Below are 24,450 nucleotides of genomic sequence, written 5' to 3' on the forward strand. Positions count from 1 at the left end.
AATGCATACATCATTTCCTGTCCTCTCTCTCTCTTATAACGGCTCAAAATGCCCTATAGAACATCAGAAAATAGTGACCCTTTCCTAAAGTCCAAGGTGACGTCTTTAAAATAGCTTATTTTGTCCAACCAACAGTAAAAAAACAAAACAGGTAAGACAACAAAAAACAGCAAATCAACCCAGTTAACAAGCTGGAACTAAGGAACATTAGCATTTTGCATGAAAATTGATTATCAAAACAGCTGCTGCCTGATTAATTTTCTTCTAATCATCTCAGTGCTGCAACAGTTTAGTCAGCCTGCTCTCAGGCAGCTGTTAACACATCGAAGACCGAAACTCTCGGTGCTCTCTTCCTGTTGTGCAGCATCTGAAGAATGATGAAACCATAATTCTCTCTGTTGCAATTACATTGACCTGAAAATAAACACGCCTGATTGAATCCCATTCATTTACATTTTTTAACTCAAAGGAAATAAGACAAAGTAGTATAAAGTATTAAGTATTTTATTTACTTTTCAGGCTTGAATATGTTTCATATGAAAGGCAAAATTAAAATGAATACTTTTTCCTCTCCATAGTTTTAGGCACATTACAGAAAGGCGATTGTAAATGAGACCGTCGGTAACAAAAAACAGACATTGGAGGAAGAAAAAAACCCCAAAAGAAATGGCACTAATGGACCCTGCACACCCACATAGATGCTCTTCTGGTTGATCTAGACCTCTAACAGGTTGGTGGGAGTTTGAGTTGTAGAGTCACATGGTTCTACATACACATGTGGTCCGATCAGTCAGAATGAGTGACAGCACCTGTGTGGGTGCGCTGTGGCTGTGCTTTAAGCCCAGCAGGGGAGGTGAATGATGTGGCTTTAATGTGATGTGTACACAGGCGGAGGCACACGGACATCAGCAATAAGAGCAATGCAGCATTGGAGGGAGAGCTCTCCACAAAGACCATTCATCGACCACTGGAGGAGAAATCAAAGTGTAATACGGGGGGAGCTTTGGGATTAATAATAATAATAATAGGGTTGCAAACACAACAAAATTTAGTTGAGACCTCAAGTATTCACTCATGTCCCTGCTTTTACCTTAACTCATACCATATGGCTTAGGTGTGTCTCAGTGGTCAAACACTGAGTGAGAATACTGAGTTTACATCATATAGTCATCATGTACAAGCAGAGAAAACACTGTTCCTGATACAAACCTGGAAACATAACACCATCGGTTATATACGAGCACCCTCACCCACCCCCCATCCTCTTCCCCCCTCCCCCTCCAGGCACCTTTGTCATCCATCAGCCGCCACAGAAACACAGCTACAACTGAAGCTTAGCCTCGGCCTGCTCCTCCCAAACGCGCTCGCACACCACAAACGCAGGAAATGAACTCTATGCACATTCAAGCGCACCAGCATTTTTAACTCGAGAGGAGTCTCACACGAGTAAGACAAACATTTATGAATACGAGCCAGAGTGAGAATCTGAAGCTGGGGGAATAGTGACGTGTAGCATTTCACATTCACTTTGAGCCGTCCCGACAGGCGTTTTACACAAAGTCTGCAACATGTTTTTGCACATTTCATCACAAATGAATTCACGGGCAGTGGCAATTTAACTGTATATATCATGGCAGTGTAACTTAAAAATCCTCACAGGTTTCTGGGAAGCAGCTTGGCGCTGTGACAAAACTCCCCCCAGGAACACCGCGGCAGCACGAACACAAAAGCTCCCTTATGTCTTTGTGGTGCAGCAAAATTTACCAACAAGGAGTATATGGCATGTTTTCTTTACGCCTTACACCGGCAAATGCAAACCTTCTCGCTTGGTCAACAATACTGAATTTCCTTTCAAATGCGTGGAACTCTTATTGTACAAATGCTGACAATAAAATAAAAGCTGGCTGCAGTTAAACACCTTTGCTTAGGACCTCAAAACCACTTCTAAAAGACATCTGTTGGAAATAAAACGTACTCAAATACAACAATGACAGTGTTTATATTCACCCTAATCATGAAGCTGTGTCAGTTATGGGAATAGTTATGCTCGACTAATTAAAAACAAAGAATAAAAAGGGGCCATAAAATTCTATTAAGACTTGAAATGTCAGTAAATATAACCACATTTCCATAAATATTCCACCAGAAATCACGGAAACACAAGGCTGCAAAGTTAGTCGCGTAATCGTATTAAAATCTTAATTAAAATTGACAAATGTGAAACATTTACAAGGTTCCCTGTAAATAAAAATGTTTACACATAATTGAGTGCTGCAGGAATGACGTATTTTTGTAGGCCAACCAGGAAGTTAGCATCGCAAAAAGCCAACGGGATTTTTCCATTGGGTTTTGGATTATTGCAGAAAATCAGCTCTGTGGAAAACACACGTTTATGATCCTTGCATGTTTGGTTCTGTAAGACAATCTCCACTAATGAACACCACTTTTATGATTTTTGAAGCGTGAATGAACACGGCCGAAGCAAAAAGCTAACAATAGGCTGTAAACGAACTACACCTCGGTCGCTTTAGGGACAACAAGGCTGTAAAGGCAGACGAGTCGGCGTGATGACGTTCAGTAGTCTCATTTAGCCACTTATCAGCAACCGCCTTTTTTAAGACACAAATAGGCTTCAAAATTCACAAGTGGAATATTCACTTACATATTTTATATTGTAAAACAAAACTTTAAATCTCTTAAGCTTGTATTAACTACAGACCTTATTTCAACCATCTAACTAAAAAACCATTAAAAAAAAACCCATTGACTTCCAGATGAGGGAACCGGATGTGCTAAAATGCTAACTCATTTCCAGGTTTTAGGACTCATTCCTGTAGCACTCTATTGTGTTCCTAAAACCACTTTGTTAATCTGTAAATTTATCATAATATCCAGCGTAGTTATCAGTATCGTCATTTTAGCCGTGACCTTGCAGCCCTATGAACTATCCCTTGATTGACAATTAAACTGTGCGGCCATTAAAATGAATCATAAACATGTTGCGAGATGATACAAGCAAAAAAAAAAGAAAAAAGGAAAAAATGGACAATTATGAACACAATTATCATTCACACTCCGACTACAACCTCTTCTAGGTCAACATGTATCTGTACCTGGTCCTGCTTTATTACACAGCGCGGTGTTAGATACCCTACAGACATGATCGATGTGGTGTAAATAAGACTAATCGAGGGAGACAGAGGTTTGAATGTGTCAGACTGGCTTGTAAAGGCTCCTGCAAAGCAGGCGAAATGGAATGATGTGCAGTTATTTGGAATGTAAGTTAGAAATAAAAACGAAAAAAGCGTGTGTGTTTGTGTATGCAGACATAACGTGATGCTCTCTCGCTGCTTCAAACACGCTATGACTTCTTTCCTGATGCCTTCAAAAACTAAAATAAACAAAATGAAATATTCCTCCGGGTTTAGGGTGTGACTGGAGGCGCATAATTTTCTCCACAAAAGCAGAGAAGAGACATTAAAATAGCCGTAGAGAGCCCTCGTGTTTTTACAGATATACATTAAAAAAAATGAAGTCACATTATGAATGTTTAAAGGTTTAAATAATTATAATAATTAAAAACATGGAGACAGGAGCTCTTTGAGAGCAGGTCAGCTGCTGCTGTTCTCCGGCCAACAGCACAGCAGGAATAAATACATATATTCATATACGCCTAATAGAGAAGAGCAAAGAAACTTAACCGGGAAACAGTTTCAAACTGATAGCTTTTCTCTCTCTCTTCTTAGCCTCCAAACTAAGCAGATGTTGTGCACACCTAACACACAAGAGAGGACAGCCCGCCCCGCAAAAAACAACCAGTCCAGAGCTGGAACTTTTTTTATCAGCCTTGTTTTTGTTCTCCTGTGAATGTCCATTTCTTCTTCCTGTCCGCAGCGGTCAGCTTCCTCTCAGCGGCCCTCCCTCTCCTCTTGTGTCCGAGTCCTTCCTTCTCGAGTGGTGAGGAGGCTGGGCGGAAGGGAGGGGAGAGAGAGGGTGGAGGGGGGGTTGGATAATGGAGGGAGGGAGAGCTGCCTGAAATGTAGGCCAAAGCGGTGGTGGGCGTTTCCATGGAAACAGTGTTCACAGCAGTCAGTGACATCATCAGTACGGGGAGAGGCGACTGGGTACGAAGGGGTGGTGGTGGTGGTGGTGGTGGTGGGGGGGTGCAACAGAAATGCGTCCTGATTGGCTTGGACTTAGACACGGTTCTCTCCGCCCACTCTGGTCCTCCGCAACACCCTGAGGTAAAAAAACAAAGACAGGAGGATGTCTGGAATCTTCTACCGCTACAAAACTCACCGCACAGGCGCCGAAAAAACACACCACACATTTACCTTGTTTGTCTGTTCTGTGGGTCCATGTGGTCCAACAGTGCCTCCTGGGACACTCTGAAGTCTTCTAGAGGGGACTGGTAGCGGGATTCAAAGGAGCCCTCCCTCACCCTGTAGGCCATGGCCTGCGCAGGCGACTGGGGCACCGGAGACACGTTGGAGGAAGTCGAAGACACGGAGCTCACATCCCCCGAACGTTCCCGCCCCGGTTGGGCGGACGCCGTCACCGGCGTGGCCCCGACCGCAAGGAACGGGCTCAGAACCTCGCCGTTTTCATCCTGAGAGAACGAGGGAGGAGAGAGATGATTCACATAACCCAAGTGACAACTCCACAGGCCTCCATCGTTCCACGTGTTCACGGTTCTATAGTAAACTCGTGATTGTGTCTTATAGGGGGGGGCTGCTGTGGCTCAGAGGTAGAGCGGGTCGTCCATCAATCGGAAAGTCTGCGGTTCAATCCTCCAGTCCACATGTCCTTGTCGGTGTGTGAATATTTAGATTAGATCCGGATGGGCAGTTTGGCACCTTGTATGGCAGCCTCTGCTATCAGTCTATAAATGTGTGTGTGTGAATGCTGACATGTAGTGTGAAACGCTTTCAACGGTCAGAACACTAGAAAGGCGCTATATGAATGCAAGTCCATTTAACATTTTATAGAATTAAAAGAAAGAATTGCAGCGAGTTAGATGAGAAGTTTGATACCGTGCTCATGTCTGTATGGTGAATATAAAGCTGGTTAGCTTAGCTTAGCATAAAGACTGGAAATAGGGGGAAACAGCTAGCCTGGCTCTGTCCAAAGGTTAAAAACTAAAAATCAGCCCACCAGCAACTCTAAAACTCATTAGTTTAACCTGCACAAAAACCGAAGTATAAACTGACACTTTTACGGGTGGTTCCTATGTCGGACTATTTCTTGGGCGGACGCGGTAACTTCCCGGAGTCTTGTCGTCACTGTGAGGTCGCCAGGCACCCAGCTGAGATGCAAAGATGTGATGTGCATTTGCTCTGATTACAACATCTAACTAAAATGGAAGGAGTCTCTTGTCTGTCCTTCAATTTTCACAACAATAGTTCATCCGATTGACTTCACACTTGGCGGATGTAGAGTGCTGCAGGAATGAGTCCTAAAACCTGGAAATGAGTCAGCACTTTAGCACTTCCGGTTCCCTCGTCTGGAGGTCAATGGGTTTTTTGAGTGGGTTTTTAGTTAGATGCCTGAAATAAGGTCTGTGGTGAATGCAAGTTTTGTTTTGTTTTAATCTACGACATAAAATATATCATTAAATATCCTACTCGTGAATTTTGAAGCTTTTACGCATCTTAAAAAAGGTGGTTGCTGACAAGTGGCTCAATGGGACTAAAAAACGTCATCATGCTGACTCGTCCACCTTTGTGAAGATTATCTTGCTGAACAAAACGTGCAAGTATCATAAATGTTTGTTTGCCACAGCTTATTTTCTCTTATAATCCAAAAAGTAGTGCCTTATATGTACGCACTGTGTAGAGTATTGGGAGGGGACCCCTATTAACGACAACGCCGAACAGCATGCTGACTACAGCTCGCTCTCTGTCGATGTTCGCGTGAGCTTTTTGTACCCAAATGATGCGTATAATCTAGCATTGCAACTATGTCACGGCAGGTGTAGTGCTCAGGACCCAAGGAAGCACAGTGTGTTCTCGAGCAAACTGCCCGTTCTGATCAGGTACGTTTTTAAATGGACACGGCACTAGTTTATTACTAATTACATGTCAGGGATGTCAGTGAGGACCACAACAATTGTAACTCGTGAGGTTATGTCAGGTTTGGGTTATGCTTATGATTTCATGAACACTTCTGGTGCCTGAAGCGTTTGTTGATGGCGAAAACATCATGGAGCAGGTTTAAGAAAAGCCTGAATAAAGAACAGTTGCTCACCCTGCCACTGATGATGTCCATGTGGACTAACAGAGAAGCCAACTCCAGATCCTCATTGAAGCTGTTCTTCAGAGGTACTGACCGGTAACCTGGTGTCACACAAAGAGATTTCTATCAAAGCACTGATTTGCAACAGAAGTTAAGGTCATTTCAGAGAGCACTTTAATGTTGTGCGTACCTGTCTTGAGGCTGTGAATGGGGAATGTGGCCTGAGCCAGGAAGTTTTGGTCATTGAACATGTCAATCTCATAAACCACAAAGCGCAGGAAGGCGAAGGCAGAGTTGCATACTGCGAACTGGAACGGCTTTCGGGGCCACGTGGGGTTCAGACCGTTATCAGCTGGAGAGGACAAAAAGAAGATGGACAGAGAAATGAGAAAATGTATCCACCACGAGTGTCGTAAACTGTAATAGCATTACTTTTTCCCCCGGTAACAGCAGTGTAAAAGAATTTCAGCAATAAATAAATGAAAACCTGAATCTATTAAGGAAATTATTTTGCTTTGGCTCATTGCTCCTTCTGCTGGAGGAACCAGAGTGCAGAAGAGACGGCAGCAGAGGGAAAACACATTCTCATTATCTTTAATTTATGCTATATAAAAGCTAAACATATCACTGTAAAAGGCTCAGAATCAGCTGTCAATAGTGAGCAAAGTATTCACATTATCTATTATTGAGTACAGCAATATCACAATTTTAAGAGAGTAGACGTGCAAATACAAATGACATTGTATTGCAATGTTTCTTCCTTTGACTAAAACCTGATGAGCCGCGTCAGAACTATGTTTTCTCTTTGTATTCCCACACATGGCTGAGTTGTTTGTACAACATCCTGTTTTTCTAGGTCCAGACAGGAAATTACATGAGGGTAATGTATCCAGCAAACAAGTGACTACCATGCCTTCGGTTCTGGCAGAGTATCACTCTACTGGCAGACACACCCCACGGTTAAAATTAGAGCAGCGCTCACCTTCTGAGTCAGTTTTTTGCTTGATGCTGTCGTAATCTGCGCCGCACACCTCGATCTCGATCAGAGGACAAACTATGCCACGTCCGTGCTTGGGCAGGTGCCGGGCGCCCAAAACCTTCAGAAAAGAGAAAGAGGATTATTAGGTTAACCCTTTAGATCTTCTCACTTCACTTGTTCCAGCACATGAATACAAACACATCTACTGTGGCAGGGCTTGTCACAGTCTGACGCCATGGGCCCAATCTCAGACAAAAGTGAGACAAATGCGCCCCTCCAACACATTGTAACTCCTCACACTTGGAGCTACAGTTCCCATCATTTTGGTGCTTTGGGGGATGTCAGAAGGAATCATTTTGCCAAGGAGTCAGTTGAGCCCCGTTTTTTTAGCCTACATTTGTTTACATTTTGGCAAATTTGGACCAATAGCAGCATGCCGAAGTGGTTATTGAGAGGTACGGTTTATAATGTGTCCATGGATGTACAGACAACTATCACTGGATTACTTTGATACTGAAAAAAGCCTAAAAACTTGAAGATATTAAGGCAAGTTCTGGAGTTACGAGGAGAGTTTTTTCTATGATTTTTAAGCAGATTTATCGACTAATTCGTAATGGACATCAGAGATAAATATACCCGTGGGAAGTGTCACTCAGAATCTAAAAATATGTGTATCTGTGTATTCAGTAGGGGTGGGAATCACCAGAGGCCCCACGATACCATATCATCATGATACTTAAGTAACGATACGATCTTTATGCTGAGTATTGCGATAAGATATATTGTGATATATTACCTTTTTTCAACTGAAAATTAAGCAGTTTCTCAACATCTGTTTTATATAATAAGATAGTTTTCACTCTGTTCAAACATATCTCGAGGTCAGAGGTCATGGGAACCTTTTGAAAATGACCATGCCAGTTTTTCCTCGCCAAAATTGAGCGTAATTTTGGAGCGTTATTTAGCATTCTTCCCGACAAGCTAACATGACATGGTTGATAACAATCCTTAGGTTTTCTAGTTTGATATATGATACCAGTATCTTCACTCTAGCTCTAAGACTGAGCCTGCTACAACATCTGAAAGACAGAATAGCGTTTATATGACAAAAGATCTGTGTATCGATACAATATTGCCATGCAAAATATCGCGATACTATGCTGTATCGATTTTTTCCCCCCACCCCTAACATTCATGTTGACGTTCATGTTTGACACAAAGGAGCTAAGGGTTTTAAAGTTTGCACCACCTCTCTTCAACTCTCCCACGCCCCACTGGGGAGGAGCAGCTGGCATCACACGTGCATAAAACACAGTCCAGTCCTCCCCTTACTGTACCTCTATCTCTAGAGTGACTTGTTCGAGGCCTCGTAGCGTTTGCCTGTCGAAGGGATCAAAGGTGTCGTCCCTCATGATGGGCGGCTGAAGCACGTAGCCACTCCTTCCGTTCAGCATGAACAGAGCCTGGTTCATCTGCATGGGCTTGTCTGCACGTGGGGAAGGGAGGAGGAATGTAAAAAAGGAGGCAGGAGGAGTAAGAAAAAAACAAAGATATTCTATGCCATTTGATCTGCTCTGATAAGAAGGTATATACCTGCTGTCTGGAAGTTGAGTGCTACCAGCTGGGAGCCACAGAGCCACATGGGCAGAGGGTCGTAGTTTGAGGAGTCTAGTCTCTGGCCTCTGGGGTAGATCCTGGACAGCTGCAGTCGATTGTACTGCAGGAACTTCTTCCCCTTGATCTTGTTGACGTACTTCTCTGCCTTGGTCTCGGGGAAGGATGACATGTCTCGGAAACAGGCCCGCTCTGTGCCAATCTCTACAGGATGCAGGGAGAGAAGACAGACCTGACCTACCTGTATTGATATTGGACATGTGCCTAATGCCGTTGCGGTGAGGGAATTTCCCCTGCAGCGTTTTACCCAAAGTTGAACATATTTCAACTCTTGCCGACCAGAAAAAACACACCAAACGCCTCGTCGTGCAGCCGCCATTTGTAGCATAGCGTAAATACGCTGCGCACCCATTGCTAAGAATTTAAAAAAGTGGTTGTGGTGGTTGCTTGTCATCCACTGCAATTGGCTTGTTAATAGTGTATTATTGCAATATTGCGATTATTGCGACAGCCCTATTTGTATTAGGTCATAGGTATGACATCAGGCGCATCTCTGCTCCTTTGTGTATTAAACTGCATGTTCATATAAGTGTGTATAAATCCTTACTGTCTTCATCAAACGGCACAGGCCTACAGTAGATGACCAGGTCGGACAATTCCAGTGCAATCTTCTTCCTCCTCTCCATCATCTTCCCCTCCTCCAGCTGGGCACAGGGACACACACTTTAAATACAGCTGCTCCAACAGTAACACACATCACTTCACATCACTGACGCCAACACTAGCCTGAAGCCGTTTCCTCCCCTCAACAACTACTGCTGATGCTCAGGTGGTTTGACAAAGCAAAAACAAGACAGATTCCAGGTGTGAAATGTGTAACTGTGTGAGTCTGCAGAATGGCATTCCTGACAAACACCATATGCGCTCACTGCTTAGTCAGTGCTTCCTAAATACAGGTTATGGGTATTACAGGGCTAACACAAGTCATGACTGGCTCTTTGAAGCCACAATGTGGCTAGAGCATGGTATGAGTCCTAGCCTGCACTTTCTGTCAGCCATGTGATGTATAAATATGGATTTACTTTGGCCTCTGAAGTCATTGTGACCTCACGGATCTTGAACACCCATTCCTTGAGTTCTTCTTGGCTGCTGGCAGCGACGTCCAGCACCGGGCCCGTCCGCATGGAGGTGTTCGGCACCAGGGAGAAGACATGAGGCCTGCTGCCCTTCCCATCAGGACGCACAACTGGAAATAAAATAAAGACAAGAGTTAGAAAAAAAGGCAGAAAAAATAGGAACGAGGAGGACAAACACAGGTTTCCTACAGTAGTTACACTCGGACCAGACCGTGTCACCATCCAAAATGTAATAAAACATAATATTGCGATGCTCAATACGAAGTGTATCGATATTTTCTTACCCTCCAAATGAAAATGAGAACAAATTTCAATAATATAGTAAGAAAACACAAAACGCAAGAGACAGAAAAAATAAACCAAATAAGAGTAATGGCAGATATGGAGAGAGAACGCTATTGTACATGATGACTAGTCTGAGCTTTACTCATTACCGGGTTTGGCCACAGTGTCAGTGTAATATATATAAACAACAACAGTTCAATTTGTTAAAAGAATATATCTGGAATCTCTGTGTTTAGACGTCTTAGTTAGCTGTAATCTGATTGGATGTGCTTTAGAAAGGTCAGAGGCGAACAGGGTTAAAGTTAAAATCATTTGAACTTGAGCACAGCAACATAAACAAGCAGCCCTGTCTCAAAGTTCAACAGAGTCATCACTTTCGTTCGTAGAAAAACAATGGCTTCAACTGCTGTGATTCTCCCAGTGGTCATGTGAAGGAGGCATTGGAACAAAGTGTTCAAGTAGATATAGATACATCTCCCCCCCCCATACTACCACTAGATGGAGCCAGAGAGTCACACAAAGGCAGAGAGAGACAGGCTCAAGTATTAACTGTGGTTAGCAGAGGCCACAACAATGCATGACAGCATGTGCCAACACTAATGGGTGTGTATTGACCGAACTGGAGGATGTCAATAAAATACCAGATACAGAGCTGTGAGGAAAGCAAAGAGTAACAATAAAACCAAATAGGGAAGAATTAATAATAGAAGAGGCTGATAATGGACAAAAATGACTATAGAGAAAGTGGCGACTGTGTCAATTAAAAACAAAGAGGGCAGAGATTACGTGCATGCACGTGACAGGCAGAAAAAGGAGGTTGCCCTGCGGCAAGGTGACGGCCTGCTCCGCAGCCCTGCAGAACCGAGTCGAACAGGAAGTGGAGGGGCCACTCACCAATCTGACAGGAAGACACGTCCACACTTCCTCTCAGCAGATCTCCCAGGGGGCTGTTTTCTGTTATCTCCTGCTTGACAGAGACAACGAGGATTAGAAAAGAAGATTTGAAGCCATGATCCACACTACCTTTATATCACCCAAACTTCCTGTGGAGGGTACAGGTGCACTAATTTCCCTTTAAATATATTCTCAGTTTGCGGGTTTGATCCTCACCGTTCTATCAGGCTCCGCCGCTGACGGACTGATCTCCTCCACGTAATTAGCAGGAAACCACAGCTGCTTCTTCCCTCCACAGTCACCCTTCCACCTGAGAGAGTAAAAACATGGATAAAGATGAGATTTATAACATAGCGGACTTAAAATGATGTCAACTTTGGTTTGATATTATAACAATGGATTTGTTTTTTAATCTTATCCCATAGTCCCATCCTGTATAATCCAATTTTCCTAAGTAAAAGTCCCTAGAAGTGTATAATTCAACTTTTTCCCAAGGTCTAGTGTTAAAAAAATTAACAATAAATTGTAATATCAAATCGCAATACGTATCGAATCGGCACCCAAGTATCGTGATAGTATCGAATCAGGAGATAGGTGTATCGTCCCCAGCCCTACCCCGTCAGAAATCTTCACTCTCTCTACCTGCGCAAATATGATTTGTCTAAATGGAAAATTAAGAGCTACTTTGTGAATAAATGCAAGTCACTCACCATCCTCCTTCCTGTTTGTCCACATTAGAGATAACTGCGTTCTTAATGAAGGAGAGCTCATCGTCTCTCTGGGCTTTATACTCGTACATGGCTCTCACTGTGCACTGAAAAGACAAAGACAAAAGGTTGAGACACACGTGTTCACCGTCTTCACTATATGTTAGGTCCAACGTTGCCGAATTTCACAACACATGATCTTTTCCATACTTAAAAATTCACCTTAAATGTTGGCATTTGGTTGGCCTCCACGTAAAAGCCTGGATTCCTGCCCTCGTACAGTGACCCGTAGTCTGGCTCCTATTGGACAACAGATTGTGTGTTAATAAACACTTTCATAGTGCTGCAGGGGACATTTTGTTATCTAATCTGAAAAAAAATGTGCCATTATATAACACAGACAACATTATAGACATGTTTTGGCAAGTGTGCCATTGATTGTATACTCACAGCAGTGCCTATCTTCTCCAGTGTGTCCTCATTGATGGGATAGCGCAGTTTCATTTTGCGGTACAGAGGATGCTTCTCATAGTAGCTGATGAGATCTACTAGGCTGTCAAACTCTGAGGTGCCCAGCACCACGGTCTGACCCTCTTGCTGCACGCGACAGTGCTTTATCTTTCCCTCAGCTCTGTGAAGAAACAACAGTCATGATGTCAATTGACTTGGCATTCATGAGAACATTAGTTTAGAAAAATGAACTGTGAATGCGGATGTAAATATGTATCACGTAATGAGAGAATAGGACAAGGAAGTTACCTGAAGGAAATGGCAAACGAGTTGGCTTCCGACCTCTTCCTCACAAGGAAAGCCCCGTCCCGAGGCACCCTCATCAGCATGTTTTCTGCGTGGCTCCTAGACAGGTTGGCATGGTACCATCTGGAATAAACAACACAACACAGATTGACAGCGGTTATACTTCTACTTATACCTCTATTGTATACGAGGGCGTCAGCTACCAGTCTACATGCAATCTGTGGTTAGAACATGTTTTTTTTGGAGTTGAGACAATAAACGAGACATCCTACATTACTGAAGGTCCTCGGTGCGTAATAATTTCAAATTCTTTCTCAATCTGTGTGAATGCTGCTCGAGACTCACTCTTTGCTCTCGTGAGCGTTGGTCTGAGGCACCGGCTCGGTCAGCTTCATCTCAAACTCGTTGCAGCGCAGCGCCGTCTGCTGGTAGTGGTTGATCAGGGCAAAGAGCGTGTCGAACACCAGGTTGTCAGTCAGGTAGAACTTGGGGCTGCCTGCCTCCTGGCGAGAGTGGATACGACAGTGCTGCACCCGCCCTGAACGCCTGGTGCAGAGATTTTAAAAACATATTTTCAGTTTGTTTATAGGTCACTATGACTACCAAGAGTTAGCTTTCTTACTGACAGATAAACATCCCCCTAGTTAACCTTGAACATACTGCCCTCTGAGCATTGTTTCCATACATTGTGTGTCAATCACATACATGCAGATTGATTAGCTTTTGAGGTTAACTCCTCTCATATGGAGCCTTTGCATTAGCAGACAGAAGGATGAATGATCACACTTCAGACCGTGACAACAGACTCAAGAAATTGACACTGATTGATCCGCCAGTGTGTCACTGTTAATTGCATGAAGAGTTAACCCTACAGAACACACGGGAGAGTTTCCACACTAACACATACAGTATGTCATAGATGAGGCTCCACAGTGGTGGAAGAAGTACTCAGATATTTTACCTCAGTAAAAGTAGTAATACCACAATGTAAAAAATACTGTTACAAGTAAAAGTCCTGCATTCAACACTTAACTTAAGTAAAAGTACAAAAGTTTTAGCATCAAATATACTTAAAGTACCAAAAGTTAAAGTGGTCATTATGCAGAATGTCCCATTTCAGAATAATATATATTATATCACTGGATTGTAATTATTGATCCATTAATGTATTCATCACTAATGTTGTAGCTGGAAAAGGTGGAGCTACTATTAACTACTTTATATACTTAACCTATAATAATACACTATAATTATTAGTTGATTATATATTACTATTCTAAATCTGTAAAGTAAATAAGAACTAATATTGTCAAATAAATGTATTGGGAGTAAAAAGTACAATATTGGTTTCCAAAATGTAGTGTAGTAGAAGTATAAAGAAGTATAGTACTTGAGTAAATGTACTTAGTTACATTCCACCACTGCGACTCCATAATGGCAACAGTTCAATTAATTCAATTATCATGATAGAATAATATGTTACTGTGATATACTCCTGTGTTGTTAATTACAAACGGCAAATACCAATTAAATACTAACTGTAAATATCTAAATAAAATTTCCAATAAATGTTATCACACAGTTAAATGCGGTAAACATCATTCAATGTCCATTTTCCAATCATTGTCATTAATATATATTTTCTATGCAGTTCATTTCTGCCAAACAAATGCTGTTCCAAAAATCAAGTCATGCGTAAAATACATAGAAAGTTTGCAGATAATCTGAATGTAAAATCATGTGCACCGTACCAGAAAGACAGTGTGTAGTCTCCCACAAAGGTCTCGCTCTCTCGGACCAGGAAGGAGCCATCAGGAGCTCCGGTCTCCAGGCAGTACTCGGACAGTAACCTCTCAGCTATCTGCCGCCCGTCCCGCCCTGCGCCCAGCTTCCCGTGGAACCATTTCTCTGTCACGTGCTGGTCCATACCGTTGGACACCTGGAAGATTAGAGAAGAGAGGGAGATGTCAAGTCACCTTCATTTAGCTGCACCAGCCGAAAATTGTTCCCTCATTGGACACCTCCTTTCACATCGACAAAAAAGAATGAGAAGTGCAATGTCTGCTGCTGCACAGATCCTGTTACAAGTACAAGTTCAAAACCAGGTCAGACGATTCTCATCTCTATGTATATCAACAGCAGATTAGGCCTACTAACCTCTCTGTGCTCCTCCTCGTCATCGTTACCCTGGTTACTAGAGGTTTCCTCTGAGTAGTAGATCTTACTGCTGGTCAGGACAAAGAAATGAGGGTACCACTCCTAAGGGGGGGAGAGGATGAACGGTTAAATTAAATATTTAGAGGATCCATGTGTTGCACTGAAAAGTGGCCCAAGTAGGCATGAAGCTGAAATTCATAAATCAAAGCCTGGCTCTAAAAACAAGTGGGACCTTAATATAAAATGAGTTTATATTAAAACTTTGTTTTTTAAATTTAATTAACAAACACAATATGATGACATGACATTATAATGTCAAAAAAAGAGAAAGAAATAAGGAAAACACTTACACAAAAGGAAAAATAAATAAATAAATGAGTAAATAAGGGACAAAATAAAATGAATAGGATCCCTTCAGTAATTAAAATAATTAGCGTGACAGTCCCGATACATTTATAAACTGAAATATACATCTGACAGGTAAGAGTATATTTAATATTTTATATAGTCCCACTCTTCACTAGAGCATTATAAAGCAGTATAAAAAGAAAAAGAGCATCAAGCCGTAAGATGATGACATGTCTTTGCCATTATTAAAGCTAAAATCCGCATGCTTGAAATAGGGACAACACACAAAACAGGCTTGGTATAGAAGCTACTTCAGCGCATCATATTTCAAGCTCAGCATTCGTGCTGACGCAGCACCGAAAATCCATTTAGACGCGATGAACGTGCTTACATGATTAATGGGGTCTTCCAGGTAGAGGATGCCATTTTTGATGGAGTTGCTGATGTCGTTCTCCGAGTAGGGAGTGGAGGTGGACACCTCCTCATAGGCACTGCCTTCTGCAAGCTTCTTATGCTGCGGCAGGTGAAGGGAGAAGAAGACAGATGGAGGAAGAAAGGTTCATGCAATCAGAAAAATTATACTATCACAATGCTGTATACAAAGCATCCATTCATAATTTTTCCTGCAGAAATGGGCAACAAAAAGATAAAAGTGATTTCTCATGACTCCAGGTGACTCCTGACCTTGATGAGGATCTTCCTCTTGAGCCCGGTGGGAGAGGGCAGGCCATCTGCCACGATATCCACCGCCTTGGTCAGCAGCATGTCACCAAACACCTTCTTGAAGTAAGTGGCCATATTCCTCTGCTGCACAATACTACAGTGGTCCTCAATGGACAAGATGATGGGATAGCTGCAGGAGGAGGAGCACAGATCAGAACTTAAAGGTTGCAACTTCACACTGTTGTGTGTCAGAAGATCTAAACACAGATAAAGCGGTCCGCGTTTAGACCTTGTTCACACACAACAATAACACTGCAGTGATGTCACTGCAGCCCATTGTTCCCTCTGATATTTCCGTTTGACTGTGTGCCATTTCTTTATCTTTGTCATCTCTTATTCTTTCATCGTGTCACCGCGTCGGGACGGCTGAAAAAAGAAAGCGAGTGGGTTGCGCTCGCGGGGAGACTCACTCGGATGTGACGAAGGCGTGCTCTTTGATGGTGGTCAAGACATCGCAAAACTTGATTTTTGTTGTGAGGGTGTGTCCGTGGTAGATGACTGGCATTGCGTCTGGACCATCCCAGCAGTCCACTGAAAATAAACACATCGATCATTCGTCTACTATGCTACATTAGAAAGAGTATACATAAATGCAGAAGTATTATATAGTTCCAGAGGCGTTTTAAGACCTTTAAACTTGAAGATGCACATGTTAACATAATAATTGTTTACTTTTGTATGAGGCAAACGGACCCTTTAACCCACTACAAGCCGGTCCTATTCATAGAAACCTGCTTGACAAGGGTTTTGTTTAAAGGCCATATACAACACTGTTATGTAACAGCGAGTGTGTGGGTAAGGGTGTGGCAGCTGCATTAAAATTACAACTTTATGGGATAGGAAGCAGGCGTAAGAGTTAATTACGAGGTTGAAAGTCAAGTGGTGGTGATTTACTGTACGTGGGAAACACTGTAGTGTGTGTGTATGTGTGTTTACCCACGTTCAATACAGCGGCAGCCCATCCTCAGACAGCGAGCGTACGCCTCCAGGGACGACTCGCTGGAAAACTGGTCTCCCGTCAGGTAGCTAAAAATAAGCATAACGTCAAAGTATGCAAACAAAAACACACGCATATAACCAGTCTTACAAAAGGAATCACATGCCAGGGACTCCACCACACACACACTTTCTACAGTGGTAACACAAACACACTGATGCCGCTTTATCAAAAAGGCTCTCTTTCTTTTGTTGACTGGAGTAAACACTTCTTACTCATTCAGTCGGTCAATTCAAACCTAATCAAAGCAACATGGGAAGTTTTCATTCCGCTGCGCCGGCGAGTATTGTTTCACATCTAGAACAGAAGGTTATCATCTGAGGTGCCTTTCACACACTTTTCAATGGGAGGAAAAATACATTTTCCGGCAAAATACACGCCCGGGTCTCATTCTGGAACATGATTGTGAAATAATACACTTTTATCTGATTTATGAAGTCAGTTTAAAAGCCCTCTTTGGTTAGAGGTTTCTAGAGAGGAAGAAAGGCCATACTTCAGTGTTCCCAAGACCTAATTACAACGGGTTGAACTTGACAGAATGAAATGTATGCATGAAAGCTTTGGGCTCAATCCTTACGTGTTGTGCGAAGAGGAGATCCAGTAGTGGGACAGGGGGTTGTTCATATTGTCAGGACACACCTGGTCCAGGGAGGAATCCCAGACGGTGTTCTCTTTGGAGAAGAGGTACGTCAGGTACTGTACGGGAGAGAGGAGAGCAGTGAAAACGAGGCTGAATTAAAACGAGTGGACTTTCACTCACTTGGGGACTTAATTGATGCGTTTACGGGAAGTCTGCGAGTGACCAGGGCTGTAAAGATCCACAATTCATAAAGTCTGCAAAAGCCTCAAGCAAACTTTCTTCAGACTTTCAGAGAGTCCGCTTGGAGTGTGCACACTTATTATTTCACTATTTTACATTACTATTTTATATTTACTTACAGGGTCTGAAATTAGCACCCGCCACCCGCCAAATGCGAGTAAATTGTTGGCAGTGGCGGATAAAATTGTCAGGCCATCCACCAGTTCGGCAGCCGGTTCCTAGTTGTCCGATTCCTTGGTATCTCATGCTTCCGTGACAGTTACGCATGCACAATGACGCAATGGCATACGCACGCTGTATCATGTTTCAGCTTGTTTGGAACTGGAGCCATGACGGTGAGGAAAAAACAAACAAACGCTCAACAACGTAGCGCTACTAAACCTGAGGGGAAACTCCCTATTCTTTCCCTGATAATGCGACACTGTTAACAACAAATCGTGTTGAAATGAACAGGAGGAGAGTTAGTAACGTTACCTGTTAGAAGCCGGTTGGCAGCACAGTCCTGCTTGACTAAATAACAGAGCTACTAACGTTAACCGAGGTTCCATTATGAGTTCCATTATGATGTGTTCTCGCTCGAAACATAAGGCTCCCTCGGAAACTACGGTGTAATTCAAACACTGTAATTTACCATGCATATAATGTTTTTTATGTAAAATATATCTAACATCGGATAATATCAGATCTAAAATGTTATTCCTTTATTTAGCGAATAGATTTCAAGTGGCAGACAAAAAATACTGGGAAAAAAGTTCATTTCAGACCCTGATTACTTACGTTTATATTTACTTAGTTTATTTTAACCTGCACTATTTTATGTCTAAGATTCTCATTTTGCTTTTACTTTTACTTGTGCGATTTCCCTTTTTCTATACACATAATTATGAGCATTGTTGAAGGGAACTTGAGTCCCAAGATTTTCATTTCCAAGGACTGCTCTGCTATAACTGTTGTGCCATATGATAAATAAAGAAACTTGAAACTTGACCTTGACTTCAGACTTCACTCTGAAGACTACCCCTACTCTTAGCAATATAATGCAGATGTGTGATCCTGTGCCAGGATCTGATCCAGCCTTGGACCACGCAGATCAATGAGTCTGTGTCTGCACCAAACCTATTCTAAATAAATTATTTTGTACCATTATATTTACGAGTGTTGAAGTGTGTTAAGTACTGTTATCTCAAAACCTAAGGAGGCAAAAAGTCAATCAGTACAATGAACTTACATCACACATTTCAATGAGTGACCTCACCTGAACTATGAGCAGATATCGCAGTGCAGATTGCAAATATAATTTTACACATGCATGTACTAGAGGGCTGGGTAATATGACCATATATCGTCAAAAAGATGTAAAAATGTCTATTGTATATATTTTTCTATATTCTTTCTATCGCGATATATGCTGAGCCTATATTTATTTCTGTTTTCTCTATAATTTCACTTAAAACTGTAATTAGTTTAAGTTCTTAAAATGAGAAAATAATCAGTACTTTCATTTGTAAAGTATCTAATTCACACAGGAGTTTACAAAAATAGGCTTTACCATGTATTTCATATAGACTACTTATTTATTGAATTACCAGAAAACATGCTATATCGTGATATACATCATTATTGAGATATGAAGTGACCTATATCCTGATGTACAATTTTAGCCACATCACCCAACACTAATGTAGAAACGTATACCATTTCTGAATGCTTGGAAAAGCAGCTGTCTGATGGGCGTATATAACAAGTGGACGCAGTCCAAGTTAATCTCCAGCGGCCTCAGTCAATCAGAAGTTAGTAGTAAATGAGATCTGATATTTTACATACTCATTTCCCATTTACACATTTGGATGAATAAGTGGTGGCATTTGCCGTCCTCATCAGGACACAAAAACCCTGAATCCCCAGCAGCTCAGTTACGTACTTCACCCTGCACTCTGGCCTTTAATAGACTTCTCAGAGTGGGTCAACAATAAAAAATATTCCTCTTATAAACAGCTTTTCTTCTTTAGGTGTTGTTCTAAGTATGACCAATGCCTGCACATCTGTTATCTAATACAATATAACCTACAGCGCAGAAACACAGTACCAACTCCTGCAGGCTGGCTCGCACCAGCTTCCTCTTCTCTTTAGTGCAACCATAGCTTTAAGGTGACCACAAAAACCCTGCCCTCGCTTTCTGCAGAACTCTTACGCGACGCCACAGTCAATAACCTTTTCCATCTGTGTGGGAGGAGGTGCTTTAGGCCGAGATCATGGCTATCCATGTCAATTTCTGAGCATCTCCCACCCACGTCAACAACACAGGGGGTCATTGGAAAACATAACTCACAAAAACACTTTTTTTTTTTTTTTTTTTCCATTAGTGAGCAAAGACCCAGAAAACAGCGTCAAGAGAATCGAGAAAAAGTGGGGAAGAGAAAGTGGGGAGAGGAGGTGTGTTTACCTCGTCTTGGTGGAAATAAGGCTGCTCCACTTCTCTCAGGGGGTCTTTCAGGTAGCCGAACATAAACTCCTGAACTTTGTTGTTGTCTGCGGCCCACACTTCCTGGATTCACATACAAACACAGGTGTATTGGAGCAGGGCTGCAACTACTAATTATTTTCATTGTCGATTAATCTGTCAATTGTTTTTCTTGATTAATGGATTAGTTGTTTGGTCTATAAAATGTCAGAAAATTGTGAAAAATGTTGATCAGTGTTTCCCAAAGCCCAAGATGACATCCTCAAATGTGTTGTTTTGTTCCACAACGCAAAGATATTCACTTTACTGTCATAGAGGAGTAAAGAAACCAGAAAATATTCACATTTAAGAAGCTGAAATCAGAGAATTTTGACTTTTTTTTTTCTTAGAAATTACTCAAACCGATAAATCGATTATCAAAATACTTGGCGATAAATGTAATAGTTGACAACTAATCGATTAATCGATGCAGCCTTATACTGGAGCATGCAAAAAAGAACAAATGTGCAGTGAACTAGATATTAGCCGGTGATATTACCTTCTGAGACTCCACGAGGAAGCCCTTGAAGTCCTCGAGGGAGATCCTCTGTTCTGGTCTGTCGATGAACCTAGCAGAGAAAGTAATGGTTCGGTTCAGTAAACACACCGTGTGACGCTGCAGAGAGATTCACTGTTGCATGTGTTTAGTGTTGACCTACCTCTGTATAAACGGGATCTCCATCTGAAAGAATGGGCAAAAAAGGGAAAATTTCAGTTAATTAATGAAAGTGCTGTCCTTTCAGTGTGTATAGTATTAGTCATGTAGATAGGCATAGACATCCTGTAGGGGGCTGGGCGGTTAGTCATGGGGGGCACTGAGGTCATCCATTTAATCCGACCTCAGCCAGCCAGCCTGCCTGCCTGCCTGCCTCCTCATCCATGTGAGTGTGTCCTAATGGCCTCCACCAGAGGGGTTTGGTGGGTTTTTAACTGGTCCATATTGATCTTGAAGCCATTTGAGAACAGACAGATGGGGGAGGAAGGGTGCCTTGGCAGGGCATCAGATGGGGGTGGGGGGGATGAAAGTGCTGGGACAGAACTATCTAGTGGATACATAAAATGATTGCACTTACATTTTTCTGAGCGTCAAACATGAGGCTGCGATAGAGCTGGGCAAACTGGCTGAAGGACACGTCTCCGTTCCTCAACTCTGAGTCCTAAAAAAAAAACAAGTTGAGAAATGAGAGGGAAGGCAAAAAAAAGGAGCGTTAACAACAAAATCGTAAATCTTTGGCTTCTAACGACATCATATTGCAAGGGAAGTGGGCAGGGGGGAGAGTCTGTGATAAGTAGAAGGAGGTTTTACCGGAAGTTTCTCTCGGAGGAACCTCATGTTGGGCACCCTGTAGTTGACTTGGCTCAGCATGCTCTTCAGATCCTTACAGGATATCCTAAACACATTACACAAATCAACGGGTTTTTGTTGAGAAATCCAACACAAACACGAATAAACACTGTAGATCCTGTTGTGGTGCAGTAATATCATTTTGAAATCTACATACAAACTGAAACCTTGCAAACACATGCCCCCCTCATGCTCTGAGCCGAGTCTTTTTTGGCTTCATTTTTACAACACAGCCTGGAATTTTTGGCCAGAGGAGACAATACCCCTACAGCGTAACAAAGGCTTGCTCTTTGGCCAGGGATGTAACAGACAAACATTGCTGTACATCTCCTCCATCCTCTGCAGTCTGTTTCCTGCTGCAGGAAGAGGTGCTGGTGTGCGGCTGAGAGGTTAGTTCCTTCGCTTTACCTCAACAAAGCTCTCTAACAGACACCTACCAGCCTGGTGTAGCTAGTGTGAAGACGTTACACCGAGGAAAGGACACACAACTGACGCACCAAACAATTGAGTTATATCTAATTGCACCTATTTCCTGTGAGGCTGACCTGATTAACTCTGGGGTTTAAATCTTTTTAACTGAGCTGGCTTACCTGTCTTCTCTGTTGCGATCAACGGCATAGAACTGCTTACGTAACCACCTAAAAAAGAGGGAGAGAATAGATTTTATGCATTTAACATACAAAAGGACAAACGATTATCTGTCTGTCCACAGCAGGTTATATTGGCTTCAGCTTTGGATGTGATGTGTGGCTACATGTGTACTGTTTACCTCTCTATCTGGAGCGGCGTCGGAGACTTCAGTGTGTCGGCCACAAGCCAGTTTAACCCCTTCACCCACATGGTCATCTCCTCATCTGACGTTGCTGAGGAAAAAAGAAATCATACAATCAAACACATGACCTCTTATGACAAATATTGTCTTTTTATTCCCATTAAACGTTTTTTTTGTTTGGTTTTTCCTTCTTGAAGCAATGGTCTGAAGGATATGTGGTGTTGTATAGGGCTGCGACTACCAATCTTTTTCATTATCGATGAATCTGGTGATTTCTTTCTCGATTTTAATCATTTCGTCTATGAAATGTTCAATAATAACACATGGTGGTGTCTTCAACTAGCTTGTTTTGTTTGACTAACAGTCTAAAAGCTTAAGATATTCAATTTACTGTTATATAGGACAAAGAAAAACAACAAATGGTCACATTTGATAAGATGGAACCAGAGTATTTGGGGTATTTTGCATGAAAAATGACGGAAACGATTAATCGGTTATCAAAATAGTTGCATATTAATCTTTATTTTGCATGACTAATCAATTCCAATTGACTAATCCTTGCAGCTCTAGAGTTGTATGCTGTGCAGATTGTAAAGCCCTTTCAGGCAAAGTTGTGATTTGTGATTTTGGGCTATACGACTTGATAGTGGCATTAAAGCTTCTTCATCGGTTTTTGAACAACAGACAAGCTTTTGTTTTGGTATTGTAATACAGGATGTATTTTAGGGATGCACAGATCTGACTTTTTCAGTACAAATAACAATACCTGGGCTTTGTGTACCAGCCGATACCAGTGTCTAATTAATAAGCTGTATGCCTCACTGTGTGGAAGTGACTGGGATCATTCTTTTAAGTGTAAGGCCACATCAGGCTTGACTTAAACATTGGTTTCCCAACTTCATAAAACAAAATGAAACAAACGAATACTTAAATTTACTGAATTATTACCTATTATTAAAATAGCATATCGTACACCAGCAACTTCCTAAAAAATCATTCAAAAATTAACAGGAATTACAATTCAGGTGTAAACTTTTTTAATGCAGCAACAAACTGGTCAAAACTTAAACAGGAATTATAATTCCAGTATATAATGTATATAGTATATAAACATAGAATTGAATTGAATAGATCTGCCCCTTGTCACCGATATCCGATCCAGCTATTTGAGTCAGATAAACACTAATTCCACCAATACAAAAAAACAAAAATTAACGTTGTCAATCGTACAAAGTGTTATCTGATGGACGTTTGCAGTTCAGACCATATTAGCAGAGAGGATAGTAATGTGAGGTACTATTGTCACTAGTTGTATCTGAAGGTATAATGTGAGCCTGTGTTGTGCGTACCTGCCAGGCTGAGTGATTTAAGGCGAAACTCGGTGCCATACAGGATGACAAAGCAGTGAGCCTGCTCCAGCCTCGTTGCCGAGTCCTCCACATAACGCTCAAAGTCCCGCGACTTCTGTCCGGGACGGATCTCCTTGATCTCTCGAATGTCAACTGGAAAGGCAGAAACACAAACACACAGTTAGCAAAACACAGAATCACCATTTCCTTGCACGTACAAAGCTGTCCTCGGCAGAGCTGGGCAATAAGGTTAAAATCAAAATCCTATTTCTGATATCACAATATGTTGCAATATGCAAAATGTAAAATGTAAAAATGATGTTCAACACACTGAACATTTATGCTTTACATCAGATAAAACATGTTTATGTGTAAAACAAAATCTTTAATAACCAATTTCTTCATTTTTGTCACAATTTGCTTGGAAATATTAAGTTGGATATATATATGTATATATATATACATATATATATATGGAAACTCTTAGCTAACGGCACTAACAGTGAAAACAAAGGCAACAGTGCTGACTATATATATACATATATCAAACATACACAAATACCCACCCACACACACACTAATCGGTTACTCAAGAAAATAATCGACAATGAAAATAATCGTTAGTTGCAGCCCTAAATCTATCTACAATTTAATAAATCTGTTTTTTACACTAACCTCCCAGCATAGAGACCAACACACAGCAGCACATATAGGTATTTCAAGCCCCCCCAACCACATAAAACAGAGAAGCTGAGGCGGCGACCTACTGTAAACCACATATAGATACACTTCAGCTGAAGACATACAGTACACAGATATTGTTAGAAACAGATT

At 41.8% G+C, this 24,450-nt stretch overlaps 1 protein-coding gene across 2 annotated transcripts in view; it reads right to left on the bottom strand.

Annotated features, from left to right (window-relative positions):
* Positions 1–3,057: 3,057 nt before the first annotated feature.
* plcg1 (phospholipase C, gamma 1) overlaps positions 3,058–24,450 on the bottom strand; it is a 30,619-nt gene continuing 9,226 nt past the window's right edge. For both annotated transcript variants that reach the window (XM_037772820.1, XM_037772822.1), the window contains exons 3-33: positions 23,617–23,769; positions 22,265–22,358; positions 22,086–22,133; positions 21,457–21,541; positions 21,224–21,307; positions 20,810–20,832; positions 20,650–20,719; positions 20,094–20,195; positions 17,408–17,526; positions 16,774–16,859; positions 16,244–16,364; positions 15,795–15,963; positions 15,502–15,624; positions 14,763–14,864; positions 14,357–14,544; positions 12,951–13,151; positions 12,609–12,728; positions 12,300–12,480; positions 12,072–12,149; positions 11,853–11,956; positions 11,359–11,452; positions 11,143–11,212; positions 9,910–10,073; positions 9,435–9,531; positions 8,807–9,031; positions 8,551–8,699; positions 7,217–7,331; positions 6,425–6,586; positions 6,247–6,335; positions 4,335–4,609; positions 3,058–4,239 (exon numbers count right to left, since the gene is read on the bottom strand). In XM_037772820.1, the coding sequence (XP_037628748.1) occupies positions 4,197–4,239; positions 4,335–4,609; positions 6,247–6,335; positions 6,425–6,586; positions 7,217–7,331; positions 8,551–8,699; positions 8,807–9,031; positions 9,435–9,531; positions 9,910–10,073; positions 11,143–11,212; positions 11,359–11,452; positions 11,853–11,956; positions 12,072–12,149; positions 12,300–12,480; positions 12,609–12,728; positions 12,951–13,151; positions 14,357–14,544; positions 14,763–14,864; positions 15,502–15,624; positions 15,795–15,963; positions 16,244–16,364; positions 16,774–16,859; positions 17,408–17,526; positions 20,094–20,195; positions 20,650–20,719; positions 20,810–20,832; positions 21,224–21,307; positions 21,457–21,541; positions 22,086–22,133; positions 22,265–22,358; positions 23,617–23,769 (3,734 nt within the window). In that variant the 3' untranslated portion in view covers positions 3,058–4,196. The remainder of the gene's footprint in view (positions 4,240–4,334; positions 4,610–6,246; positions 6,336–6,424; positions 6,587–7,216; positions 7,332–8,550; positions 8,700–8,806; positions 9,032–9,434; positions 9,532–9,909; positions 10,074–11,142; positions 11,213–11,358; positions 11,453–11,852; positions 11,957–12,071; positions 12,150–12,299; positions 12,481–12,608; positions 12,729–12,950; positions 13,152–14,356; positions 14,545–14,762; positions 14,865–15,501; positions 15,625–15,794; positions 15,964–16,243; positions 16,365–16,773; positions 16,860–17,407; positions 17,527–20,093; positions 20,196–20,649; positions 20,720–20,809; positions 20,833–21,223; positions 21,308–21,456; positions 21,542–22,085; positions 22,134–22,264; positions 22,359–23,616; positions 23,770–24,450) is intronic.

Source organism: Sebastes umbrosus, chromosome 6, assembly GCF_015220745.1.
Source record: "Sebastes umbrosus isolate fSebUmb1 chromosome 6, fSebUmb1.pri, whole genome shotgun sequence".
Lineage (NCBI taxonomy): Eukaryota > Metazoa > Chordata > Actinopteri > Perciformes > Sebastidae > Sebastes > Sebastes umbrosus.